This window comes from Furipterus horrens, unplaced genomic scaffold (genome assembly GCF_987537825.1).
Source record: "Furipterus horrens unplaced genomic scaffold, mFurHor1.1.pri manual_scaffold_9, whole genome shotgun sequence".
NCBI lineage: Eukaryota > Metazoa > Chordata > Mammalia > Chiroptera > Furipteridae > Furipterus > Furipterus horrens.
In genome coordinates this window covers 8,119,839-8,133,904 of record NW_028327179.1, presented here as the reverse complement: position 1 = coordinate 8,133,904, position 14,066 = coordinate 8,119,839, and the positions used below count along the sequence as shown (strand labels likewise).

Below are 14,066 nucleotides of genomic sequence, written 5' to 3'. Positions count from 1 at the left end.
TTTTCAATGTACATGTCTTTCTCCTCTTTGGTTAAATTTATTTGAGTATTTTTGAATGACAGAATAGCAAATATCATGTGGTAAAAGTTGGGGCAAATACTATTAGGGTCTATAAAATAACAGAAATATAGTCATAGTAAAACAAACAGAAAAAGTAAACGCAAGTGAGCCGATCTTTATGTCTTCTTGTTGCGAAGAAGTTCCTTAATTGTACTGATATGACAGTAACTGCAATGTTCCGTTTTTAGCAACTAAATTGATTGTAGGTTTTTCCTTTGCAGGTAGATTGGACTTTAAATATTGGAGAGCAAGCCCTTGATATATGTATTAAGTCTTTCAGCCAGTCGGCATCTTCTGTTTTTGTTCTTGGGGAAAGAAACTTTTTTTGCCTGAAGGATAATGGACAGATTCAATTCATGAAGAAACTGGATTATAGCCCAAGTTGTTTTCTCCCATACTGCTCAGGTGTGTAGAAGGATTTTCTTTTCTCTTTTCTGTATGGTAAAGCTATGTTATATACGTCAGAAAGAGGCAAACTTGCACACGTATATTTTAAACATCTAGGAAAATAGTTTTACGCTGAACATAGAATGGAAATTTTAACTTTTAAAGTTTGAATAGAAGTTTTGATAGAAAGCACACATTTGACTTTGTCAGTCATTTTACTTTGTACAAAGCGACTTGGAGAATTGGCCTCAGGCGTTCACGGCTGCTTTCCAAATGTGGCTGCTCAGGGTGCTTCCAAGAGGACATCAGACTGTTTTACAGGCGAATGCAGCAGAGCCGTGCCGAACAGAACGACTTTTCTGCGGTGACTGCCCAGTAAATCATTAGCTTAAATGTGTTAAATATTAATGAAATTCGTGCTTTCTAGATGAAATGCAAAAATGTTGGCCACTCTTTGGTTATAGTTTCCAAGTCTATAATTTTTTTCTTTTAGATATTAGTAGTTTGAAGTTGAAAAATTATGTTTTATTACCTAAATTTTTTACACTTTAACATCAAGATATTATAATTAGTTTGTATCATAAATCCCCTAAAAGGGATATCATCTACTGTTGCAAGTGACAGTTTTCTTATTATCCTCTTTTCCTGTCTCCAACCACAGTTTCTGAAGGGACAATAAATACTTTGATTGGAAACCATAACAGCATGTTGCATATTTATCAGGACGTGACACTGAAGTGGGCCACTCAGCTTCCCCACATTCCTGTGGCCGTAAGAGTGGGTTCTTTCCAGTAAGTGACTCAATTAAACATTTTTGTTAAAAAGAGAATCTCAGTCAAGGAGTTCACAAGAGGTTTTATGGAACAATGGCAAATCCTTTTACTAGAAAATGAATTTTACTAAAAAAGTGGCATTGTATTGTGAGTGTCAACAGTAGAAATAATTTAAAATATAACTAATTAGAAAAGAAGAATAAAAAAGTTCTTAATTAGAACCATTTATAATTTTTATGTAACATTTCTGGTGAGCTACCCTTTGTAAATTAACGATTTCAATTTATCTTACCTAATAGATTCTTTTTTTCAAATTAGAAAAGGATTTCTTTGAGCATTTGCTGGTTGTCATTTAGAGACCCCTTACTGTTGGACCGTGAGAATGTTATACTTCAAAACTTGTGTTAGACTTGTGTCCAGCGGTGCAGAATCGCTAATGATTGTGTGTTTAAGACAGTCTAGATATTAAATAGGGCCATTTTGTGTTTAAAATGAAAGACAAAATTCATATCTTGATATTCACAAAATTTATCAAAAATGAGAGAAAGGATATTTTAAGTGTGTCATTTATTTAGATTGTCAGTATAAAAGTCAAGATCTCAGATTACGTTTAGGAATTGAAAATCCGAGTAAATGTATAGAAACACCCGTCCTAGAAATTGTCGTGGTTCTTAGTTCTGCTTATTGTATCATTTTATTGAATTTATAAACTATACATAGAAGTCTTCAATGAGATGTACAGTATCTGATCAGTATGACTTATCCCCCCAAATTAAGAGCTTGAATGTTAGGTATCATGAAAAGACACTTTGGCCAACAACAATGGTCCCATAAGATTGTAATGGAGCTGAAAAATTTGTGTAGCCTAGTGACATTGTAGCTGTCATAACATTTAGTACAACGCCCTACTCACGGGTTTGTGGCGATGCTGGCGTAAGCGAGGCTACTCACTCACCAGCTGTAAAAGAGTTTAGCACATACAGTTATGTGCAGTACATAACACGGGACAATGATAATAAATGAAAATGGGACTGGTTTATGTATTTATTATACTATACTTTTTATTGTTATTTTAGTGTATTCTTTCTACTTATAAAAAAACAGTTTGCTGTAGAACGGTGTGCCATATTACGTTGGCAATGACCTCATATACCTCATGCTTACTGAGTCTCCTCATTGTATCCCTTTCTCTTGTGCTGGATTTAATTTTATGTTATTTTGTCCATCATGGTTCCTAAACATGCAAAACCCACTGCTAATGTTGCCAGTTAGAGGCCATGTCAAGTGACTGGCCTGGAAACGAAATTAAAATTGATTAAGAGCTAAGAAGGTGGAAAATCAGTGATGGTTATTGCTTGCCAGTCAGGCATGACCCATTTCACCGTAGTTGAGAATCTGAAGAACAACAAAGTGACAGAAGCTGTTGAAAGGATCTGCTTCATTGAAGGCAACTAGACTCACAAAGATTGAAGGAGGATCTCTGTTAGATGTGGAGAGTCTTCTGATGCCCAGACACAGACAGGTATTCCTTTCAGCACCGTGGTGACCACGGCCAAAGCAGAAAGTTTGTTTGTAATGCGAAAGAAAAGGCTGGACCCAACTACAACGCTGAGTTTAATGCTAGCTCTGGGTGGTTTAACCGATTCAAAAGTCGCTGTTCAAACTATATATAGTGTCAGATGGGCACTAGGTTTATGGGGGTGATCACTTAGTAACTTGTATATTGTCTAACGGTGGGTTGTGCACCTGAAACTAATATAATATTGTATGTATAATGTTGTAACTGTAATGGGAAAATAAAAAAAATATTTAAAGTGAAAATATAAAAAAGGGTTTGAGAATCGAAAGAAGTTATTATTTATCCCATAATGTGAGAGTGAATAGTGAGTCTGTGAGAGCTGATGTGCAGGCAGCTGAGGAATTCTGGGAAACTCTAGATGAGCTGATCGTGGGGACCAGTTACTTACCAGAGCAAATGCTCAGTGTGCATGGAACCGCCCTATTCTTCGAAGGAAGGCCTGAAAGGACTTCTGTCCACAAGGAGGCTGAGTCAGCGCCATGTTTCAAGACTGGAAGGACAGGGTCACAGTCTTGCTTGGGGAAAATGTTGCAGGTTACAAATGGAAACCTTCTGTGATCTGGCACAGTGAGAACCCCAGGGCCTCCCAACATATAAATAAAAGGCCCCCCAGCCCGCCCCCCTACCTGTGAACTACAAGTGCAATAATAGTTCATGGGTGGCTCAGCTGCTCTTCCAAGATGCTCTCTTGAGTTACTCTGCAGCGAAATTGTGAAGTAATGTTTGGGGAATTAAATACCTTTCCAGATTTTTCTTATTGTTGATAATGCTCCCTGATAGCCTCCTTTTATTGGTGTTCTTTATCCCGATATCAAAATGGTGTTTCTCCCTCCAAACATCACCTCTTTGATACAACCAATGGATCGAGGAATTATATCAACTTTAAGACCTACTACCCGAGGAGGACCTTTGCCTGGGCTATTGCTGCGACCGAGGAGGACACTGAGAAGACACCGATGCAGTCCCGGAAGGGTTACAATGTCTGTGACTGCATCGAGAGCCTTGCTTGGGCTTTGGGTGATGTCACCAAGGAGTATATGAATGACATCTGGTAGAAGAGGCTCAAGAGGTTTGTCTGTGACTTCAAAAGATTTGCCGAGGATGGGGAAGTTGCCAAAATCAACAAGGGTGTGGTTGAGGTGGCAATCAACTTTAACCTGGGTGTGGATGAGGGTTTGCAGCCTGGGAGCAGTAGGCTTAACCATGCAGCCTGGGTGTCCCGGGGGCGGGGCCGTCCGAGGCTTGTGTGAGTGCACCCTGTGGTGCTCCCACAAGGACAGAATTGCCTAATGACTTGGAATGTGTCCCTGTCGTGAAGTGACATGTGGCTATGTTATTGTTGAAGCTCAATTAAGGGCATTCATACTCGTATTAATGGTTAATCTGAAACCTGAATATTGGAAAAATGGAAACTTTTGAAACCATTGAATATTTTATTTTTAAAAAAGATTTTATTTATTTATTTATTTATTTATTTTTAGAGAAGGGAGGGAGAAAGAGAGGGAGGGAAACATTGATGTGCAATAGATACATCAATAGGTTGTCTCTCACATGCCCCCAGCTGGGGACCTGACCTGCAACCCAGTCATGTGCTCTGTCTGGGAATCAAACTGGCAACCTTGCGGTTCTCAGGCCGGCACCCAATTCACTGAGCCACACCAGCCAGAGCTGAATATTTTAAAAGAAGTTGCTTTTTTCATGTTTTATGGGAAATTACCATCATATAATTGTAATTGCTATTCAGTTAACACAAATTGTAGTTACTTTGCATCTGAAGAAAAATTGTAGTTATTTTGTATCTGAAGAAAAATTTAAAATTTTGAGACTGGCTTTTGCAGTGTTCACAAAATGGTTTTTTTAAGTTCAACCAAACACTCAGACTCACCAGACGTTTTGCATAAGATTTACTTAGAAGGATTTAGAACAGGAAAAACATCTTGCCAGCAGGGCAATGTCAAGTATTTCAGTTCTGGGAGAGTAATTCTCGCAACAGCACATATATTCATCCCAGAGTTCTTCTCTTTGGCCCCCCAAGTGACAGCTGAGGTGCAAGGAGGCAGATCCACGTTGGTGGGTATGGATTATATAGTCTCCATGCCCGCAGCAGCCAATATCTTTAAATACTAAAAAGTCATTGTGGTTTGTGTATGTGTGCGGAGCATGGGAGAGTGATGTATAGAAAGACGTTACTGAGACCATTTAGTTGAAATAGCTATTTCACACATAGATTATTTACAAGGGACGTGCCTATGTCAAGAGTCACCGTACTCAGAAGCTCAAAGTTATGGCTTCTCAGCAGATATTTATGGTTAATTTATAGTTTCTGGACCAGATGCAACTTACAAGTCAAGGGTCCAATAATAACTAAAATTATTATGAGTAAAAAACCAAATTTCCACATAGTGTGCATCAAGATGCTTATATTAAAAAGTAGCCTGTCACATCTAAACTTAGGTGCTTGTGAGACTTCTAGTTCTCATAGCTTTTTCAGTATTATAATTTTAAACAATTAAGTGTAAGCATTGCCATTAATGATTTCCACAGTTACTATGTAGCAATAACTCATTGGAAGATTTTTCTTATTTTTATATAGTTTAACATAAAAATATGGAATTAGACTGTTTGAAAGAATTTCATTGTAATTTTTGAGAAATTTTAAAAGTGCTTATGACTGATTTAGCTATAGCATATTTACATTTAGAAGTTCTTATTTGAACTTAGAAACACTGAAATAATTTTGCTCCTGCTTTTAATTACTTCTAGGGTTAAACTTTTTTGGTAGAAGCTTCCTAGGCTGAATGTGTTTATTTGTAAAGGAAACTGCTGCTATTTTAATATGTTTCTTTTTAGTGAATAAGAAATATTGGATTTGGATCAAGTTGATGCAATTATACTTAATAACAGCGTTCTGCTCAGAAACTAAGATGCTTTATTTCTCTCACTCCCACCTCCTTGGCCGTCCGAGCCTTTCCACCTTGTTTATTATAAACCAGTTCCAAATCCGTCTATGTTTCCTTCTCTTTTTTAAGTGTAGACAGCATTCTTGATCAGATAGAGTACTTTTAGTTTAGTTATTTTAATTTTGGTGGGTTAGACTATGGGAATGTGAAATAAGCATGTAATTTACAGAGTCCGAAGAGCCTGAATATGATAATGTTCATCAAATTCTTAGCTATTATTGTTTTCCATTTCTATGGAAGCCTGGCCAAGTATCATACTCCTGCTGTGGTCAGTTTCCCAACCGGCAAATAAATATCATCATTTATCAGTAACGTATCCTCTCTAGAGATATGAAATATACCTCCAAGTGGAAGTGTGTTTGACTGAGTGTTCACAGTGAAGGTAACCTTTCCAAACTTGAGCTGGCAGCCGCAGCCCTTGGGCTTTAAAGTCCTGTTGCAGCTCGTTTTATAGTGTAAACAATTTGGTCTAGTACTTTGGTGTTTTTCTTCCTAGACTCTGTCCACAATAGTAACTTATGTCAGCGATTACCATTATAGTTTTTAGCCTTCATTGATACATTATTCTTGACCAGAATGTTCTCCCCTTTCTTCTCTGGATGTTCAAATTTCTTCTGTCTTCAAGTTCTAATTCAGGTCATATTAATAAGCCTTCCCTAGCCAGCCTGGTCTCCTCTGAATTCCTGTAGTGCTTATATTATGTTGGTGACTGCTGTTTGATTTTCCTGACTTCCAACTTGATTATACACTCCTCGAATGTAGGGTCTTTTTCTACTTTTGCACATCACTGAATAATCAGTCAGAAAGCTGACCATATGGTATATGCTTGGTAAATACATAAAAGTCATTGTGTGTGTGTGTGTTGGGGCAGAGGGGGTTGGCTAGAAAGATCTTATAAGAGCTTTAAGTTGAAGAACTTTTTTTTTTTTAAACAATTTTTATTTATTTATTTAGTTTTAGAGAGAGGGAGAGAAACATCACTGTGTGGTTGCCTCTCACATGCCCCCAACTGGGGACCTGACATGCAACTTAGTCATGTGCCCTGACTGGGAATCGAACCAGTGACACTTGATTCGCAGGCCGACGCGCAATCCACTGAGCCACAGCAGCCAGGCTGAAGAACTTTTTTTTAACGTATGAAAAATCGAGACTCAGAGACAAAAGGATATTTTTTTGAAAGCAAATTGATTAGGATAGTTTTTAAAATTTCAAAGTGATGTTTTCTTTTTTAGTTTTTTTTTGCTGTTAATTATCATCTTTTGTGCTTTGTAGAAGTGGGCCTATATATACACCTTTTGCTATGTTATATTATAATTTTAAGGATTTCTTTTGTTGTTTAATATTCCACATAAAATTTGTAAATATTCCTGGAAGTAGGCTAGAGCATAAATTCTGTTTTGAGAGCTTCTCCATTTTTTTTTAACAGCCACTCAGACCACTCAGGCTCCTTCCTGTTGTAACAGAACCCCTGGGCTGCTCCGATTGAAACAGAACCCACAGACTGTTTAGTTAGGGGCCCGATTGCCCGCCACCAGAATTATAACTCCCAATACCAGAGTTTAGTGAAAAAAAGAATTGTTTATTTAATAGTTATATAGATTTGGATTATTTGCGGATTTTTGCCGTTAAGTCTTATTTTCTTTAAAACACCCACAAACACATAGTTCTGCCTCCCCCTACCAAACTAGGCTAGTTTTAGAAAAGTTAGAGACACCATTTCCTTACTTGCTAGACACAGTTCAGCTTTACCGGTAGCTGCCAATCACTCAGTTCTGATTGGGGAGGTCTTTCTGTGCTGTGGTGCCCTCCAGCTCTCAATGCAGAACCGCGTGGATTCTCAGACTCCTTGTAAACTGCTTTCTCAAAGCCGCATGGTGTTTCCCTCTCAAAACAGCACGGAGAACCTTCTCAAAACCTCATTGAGAACCTTTTCACCAAGCCGCATGGAGAGCTCAGCTTCTCTAATTCTCATGGAGAACTTCTTTCTCAAAACCACATGGAGAACTCCTTTCTTAAAGCCGCATGGAGAGAGAGCCACTAAAATGCCTGCAGCTGCTTTTTAAATCCCCCGACTGCGTCCTCTCACGCAGTGGGTGTGGTAACCAGTTCTGACCATTCATAGAACCTTGCTCAGGCTCTGTAAGCTCTTTCAATACCATCCCAGGTCCAAGACCCCTCCCATCTTCCTGGGCCCTGGAAGCATCAAAGCCATCTGCGCAACAAAGTTACCAGCCACTAGCCCCAGGCATGCAAAGGCATCCTAAAAGCTACTTCCTTTTCCCCATCCCCCAGCTGCAAGCTCTGGGGGTTTCTGGACACCCCCATTCTGTAACACTGTAGGTTCTCACACCGTGTGCTGCTCTGGGTGGAGCAGACTGGCGCTTCAGTGGAATCCACGTCCCTTTGTCTTTGGAAGGAATACATGAATTTTGCAAAAGTGTTTATAAACAACGATATATTTTAGTTTCTGAAAGACCCCTTTAAAGAAGACTAGAGAAAAGTAAACTGCATTTCCATTGTGGGCAGTGTCTCTTGATGCCCCGTTACGGACGATAAAGAAAGCAGCCCACAGTGCTCGCCGCTTCCTCTCTTCTTATCACATTCTGAAACATTGACAGACGTTTTAGTAAACACAGACTGCACTGCCCTTTCAGCCTATTCGTGTATCTAAAAGGACTCAAAACTTAGCATCAGTTCTTTGACTATTCCCGAATTACCTCACCTTACTTCCTGGTAAGCTGAATTTAACCGTCTGGTAGTTTCTGACGAAGGCCGTATACGTCTTCTTCCATTCTTGAGAGTTGTTTATTGCTTTTGTAATTGAAGGTTGTCTTAACTCCCTCAGAAATCGGGACATTCCATTCGGTATTAATAGCTGCTGTGGAAAAGTCTGAGGTTGGCTTAATTTTTTTTTTTTTTTTTTTTTTTGGAAATGTCTTATTGAATGAATTACTTTTTATATCTTGATGCTAATATCTGACTTATTTTTAAAAATTTTTAAAGGACTGCAAATTCACTAGAGTTATCTCACAGCTGATTAATTTTGTACCAGTTTGTTCTGGGACAGGTGAGATCCGAAAGATTCAAGTTTTTATTCATTTCGAGACAAAGTTTTTTCAGTTATACCTTTGACTATTGGTTCTGCTCTCCTCGGTTAGTTTTCTTGGTCAATATTGTTATTATAATAAATATGTTAGCTCTACCTTGCCTTCCAAATCTATCATCTGCTCATTATTTGTATATATTTTTTCTATTTTGCTTTGTGTGATTTTCTTTTCATGTCTCTCTACCATGTTCTTCAATTTATTTTTAGTTTATTCTGATTTTTTTCTTCTTAGTGTTTCTTAATGTGGCTTTTATTGCGGTAGCTTTTGTTGGAGTTTTTTCAAACAAAGAGAACATTGCTTCTTTCATTTCACTGATACAATTCTGGTTGCCTGATTTCTTCTTTTGTTTCCTTAGAAAGTTCTTCTTGCTATGGATACTTTCTGCCTTATATTTATGTTCCTACCCTCCCTCCCATCTCTACGTCTTTCTTTATGTGCAATCTCTGCACATAGATCCTCTCTTAAATACTTTGCAATTATTGCTCATTATAAAAACGGTGAGAACAATTTGCTTAAAAATCATGTGGGAAATGATGGGAGAGAGTAATGAGCTCCAGCCACGTGAGACTTTTCACCACCTCACTGGGTTTATTTTCTCCTTTGCCCTGGGGGCCCAGCTCCCCTGCTTTCCAGGGTCCTTTAGTTTGGCCAGTGTACCAAAATCTCCCTGTGTCCCCAGTCATAGGCCCTCAGTGCTAAGTAAGAATCCTGGCTGCTGCTTCGCCTTTGACCTTCATTGGTCAGTCAGCTAACTGATGAACACATCTGTCTTCTGTTTCAGCTGTGGCTTTCTGAGCTTGTGTCTCCTGCATGCCACCTTAGGTCTCACCATGCTAGTCTGGGACCTGAGTCCATTCCGCCCGGGGTCTGAGGAGCCTGTGTGTGCTCTGGGCATCCTGTCTGAGTGTGGCCCAGAATATAAGATGTTCAGCAGGAGAAGATGTGCCTCCAAGTTTGTTGATTGTGATTATAGTTATTTCCTTGTTCAACTTCCCTTTTTTGGGTGGTGGCGGCGGTAGCTGTTGCCGTTGTACTTGCTGCTGTTTTGGTGAGTTTTGAGCAGTTCTGCTCCGCCATCTTTGACTGGAAGCCATTTCTTTATCAGCTGGTGTTTATGGCTGCAGGAGAGAGCATTATGGACGCGGTGATTTTTGTTCCGTTGTAAGTAACCAGTTCTTTAGGTTTGGTTGCTTGTAGAACGTTTCTCATGTTCTCTGTAAATGTCACATTTGTCACCATATGTGTGCATATTATTGTTTTTTTTTGTTTTTTAACAGAGTTGTCAATGCAGTGGATATAATCTGTTTAAACCATTTGTTTGGCTGCCGAAGAAAGCTTCCTTATGTTATATATTTGAGTATTCCTTCAGTTTTGTTTGATACAGTCCACCCTTCAGGGACACTAATATCATTTGATTGGCTTTAATTTTCTGTTCCCCATATCTGCCATCTTCTTCCTCATAATTTTCATTTCTTTGTCATTTTTCCCCTGTTTTCTGGGAGACGGTTTTATGTCCCTGATTTGAGCTTCCACATCATTTGCTTTGCCCTTCTCTCTGTGTCTCCCAATGGAGATGCATTTAGTCTACTGAGCTGTTATCTTTTACCTCCCAGCTCCTGTGTCTTTGGTATTGTTAACCAGTGTGGTACCCAGAAGACTGTAATCCCCATGGTGCTCTTGGGCCAGGTATGTCTGTCTTTGGAAACTTTTGTAGTGTTTATTTTGGGACTATGAATGAACATATAATGTGCTACTATTAATGTCTGTTCATTACGTGGTCAGTTATTTTACAGACCTTGTTACCTCTGTATGGAGGCAGGTAGAGCGTGTAGGAGGTGCTGAGGGCAGTGGCAAGGGTGAGAAAGGGTCAGATGGGGAGGGGTGGAATATGTTACTTCCCTCACAGGTCAGACCTGAGGACTAAAACAACGTCTGCCAAGTTTTACGGCTTAGGTAGAACCCGGGTTCTGAACTAGATTGGGGCAGGGGTCAGATTTAGGGAAGAAGAACGATACATCTTCTTACCTTTGCTTGGGTGGTATTTGTGCAGTGAAGCTGGGGTGCGTCATGAGCTGAAGCTGTGTTTTTGGCTTCATCTGTCTGAAAACTGGTCTGAATTTCTTTTAGGTTCCAGCTTTACCAATGACGGGGTTGCTTCCCTCCCCCCACCTTCTCTCGTCATCCCCAGTGATTTTTGTGCTTCTGTCTTTGTCCCTCCTCGGTTTTTGCCTGGCTATTTTAGTTAGGTATCGGAGAGATCGCACTGAGCACTGTTGCCATATTGATTGGACATTTCAGAAGAGCCTTGGGATCATATTATTAAATTGTAGAGAAAAATCTAGTTGAGAATTGGATTGGAATAGTACTGAATTTAGGGGTTCTTTTGGAAAAACTTGCTTTTTTCCAGGTATAACTACCTTTTAATTTCCAAAGAAAATTTGTGTTCAAGCTAGAGATTGAGCAGGATAGTGGTTTCTTTTTGGAGGAAAATTTTAAAATAAAGTATTAACCTTTTAAGAAAATATGGTCATTGAATGGTGGCCGAACTCTTGATTTTATACAGAAAGTATTACTGTCTTTAGCAATTGGATAATCCGTTATCCTTCCTGCCTAGTTAATATGTGGTCTTATTTTGTACAATATTTATTATAGCTAAATGCTAGTTTAATGAAAGAATTTGCATACCTTCATGACATTTGACATAGTGGGTTTTGACATTAGTATGGTTATTTTTGTAACTTTACCTTCTCCCTGTTATAATATAGTATTTAAATTCTTTTGGTGATTTCTAGAAATTGTGTTTTTAGTTATAACGGATGCTTTTGGCATTGTAAATCGAATTTAGTTTAATATAGCTCATTTTAATGTGTTTAAGCTTACCCCGTTTCAATGTTCTCACCATGATTTTTTCTGGAGAAGTCCAGTTTCTTCCCCCATTATTGTTTGTTTGTTTTTGTTTTGTTTTGCCTTTTTATTCTATTTGGGAAGTAAAAATATATACATTATTGCTGTGTTAATAGTGGTAAATCTGTTTTCAAGAAACCCACTGTGACTTATATGGCACAAGAATATAATTGGGATTTTAACCAGCAATATTAAATAGGGTGAGAAGGCCCTTATGAGTAAAGGGGGTGCTTCAGTTGGAGCCTGGTGGGCCTGCTAGATTATAACTTAATATAAGGAAGTGTGGGGTGAGGGAGAACAGAATTGGTCATATTTGGTATATTGTTTTTTTCTTTTATTGTTTACCCAATAACTCAGAAACCATGATTTGGACAAATTGTTCATGTCAATTCTATTGAAACATTTTGGGGGTAAAATGAGTTGCATTATTTTTGATGGCTATCATTATTTGCATGCATATATTTCCATAGCGTGAGGTCAAGGCCTTTGATGAGGCTCTCTGTAGGTTTTCTGTTAACTGATTTTCTATTGATTGATCAAGAATTGTGCTGGTAATGTCCTTAGAGCCATGTGGCTAAGGCAGTCTGTCATTTAGTAAGCTACTTTTATAAACTTCATTATTGCTACTTTTATAGTTTCAGTCACCTGAAAAAGACTTGCAGTAATCTTACAATAAATTAGGAAACCATATCTTTATGGTTATTTGTCAGTTGGAGTTGTGACCCGCAGAAGAACTCTCCTTATGGAAGTTAGAAATCTTCTGCTTGGTCTTGTGTTTTCACTGTCATTTTATTTTTTATGTAATAATGTAAAACACAGCATCTTCCATTCTCATGAAAAATTTATTAGTAATTACAGTTCCAGATTGTTTGACTTTGTAACATTCCATAGTAAACCTGTTTAATTTGCCTGCCAGGGGTTTTAGAAATACTGTATAGCCAAGGATAAGGAGTTGCACTTAGAGTGCTAGTTGGGTTTAAACTTTTCTGTTTTATAAATTAAATGTTTTAATGGTAGAATTCTTATTACCATATATTTCCACTGAAAAACTTCTGTAGACATATTGTCCCTGAGACTGTGAACTCCTCTTGAAAAATGAAACTCTCAGTCAAAATGAAAAAGTACCTTTGTGTTTTGGATTTGAATCTCTAGCGATTACTGGGTATGGGAGTTAATATCATGGGGGGTTAGGGGTGCAGATGCGGATGGGTGAGTCAGTTACTAATAGAATTGTAGGCAGCAGGAAAGTGTTTGGCTTTCAGTAGGTCTGGTGGGTTTTGCCTTAGCAGAGAGCATGCCTCCCTGGCCTTTCTGTGCTAGAGAGCCCTTCTATTGGGCCGGTGTGGCTTGCTTCCACCTTTCTTGGAAATGCATCCTGTTGGGCATCTTCTCTCATTGCACATACCCCGATTCCCAAGGTAGAATGGGTTTCTCTCTTTTGCTGTCTTTATGTTCTAGTGAAAAAAATCTCACATTTTCTAAGTGGCTTACTGGGGAATATACACATGAAGCAAAGTGATTTGGGGGCAACATTAGATTGATATGCTGCTAAGAACTTTGGAACATTAGATGGGCTTAGTTCCTTTACCCAATTCACCAGTAATGGCCTTTATTTTAGAACTAGCTTTGGAGTGCAAATCTGGGTTATCACCAAAATAAAAAAAAGACTCTCAATGTGTAAATCTTCCTGTGCAGGCTAAAGCTGAGTGACTTAAAATTAGAATCAATTGTTACCTGAAAGGAAATGCCAGAACTATAGCGTGTGCATAGGCACTCTTGCACCATCGAGAGCTTACATTCTAGTACAAACTATATTGGTAGCTTATTCAAAACTGTTGAAGTGTTAGGTTTATAGAAACTATCACTCACTTCCTACATCTTTAACAAACAGATTTGGGAGAAAGATGGTGCATTACTTCATTTTAAGAGAAGAGAATATTAATTAAAATTACTAAAAATATGATATCATCAATGGTCATGTTCCCTTTTAAGTCCTCCTTAGAACTTCAGCTTGAAACCTATGAGTATGTTACATCTCGCCTGGTAAATAGGGCTTTAGCTCTCCATGATCTAACCTCTGTGACCCACGGAATCTGCCACTGGACAGAGAGGGTGCCCATGTATTCTGAAATGGAGATCTGTATTCAGTGGTTTTCCTCCCTGTAGATAAAGAAAATCTCCTGACTTTTTGCTCACTGAACTACAGTTTATCATTTAAAATAAGTTTAAAATACTTCCGGTCAAGATGGAGATGTAGGTAGACATGTTTCGCCCCCTTGTGCAACCATAGGAAGAA

The 14,066-nt window shown here is 38.5% G+C and overlaps 1 protein-coding gene across 1 annotated transcript in view; it reads left to right on the top strand.

Annotated features, from left to right (window-relative positions):
• The window catches only part of BBS9 (Bardet-Biedl syndrome 9), a 343,600-nt gene that overhangs the window by 89,343 nt on the left and 240,191 nt on the right, over positions 1 to 14,066 (top strand). The window contains exons 8-9 of the mRNA XM_090287031.1: positions 282 to 465; positions 1,109 to 1,238. Coding sequence (XP_090143157.1) covers positions 282 to 465; positions 1,109 to 1,238 — 314 coding nt within the window. The remainder of the gene's footprint in view (positions 1 to 281; positions 466 to 1,108; positions 1,239 to 14,066) is intronic.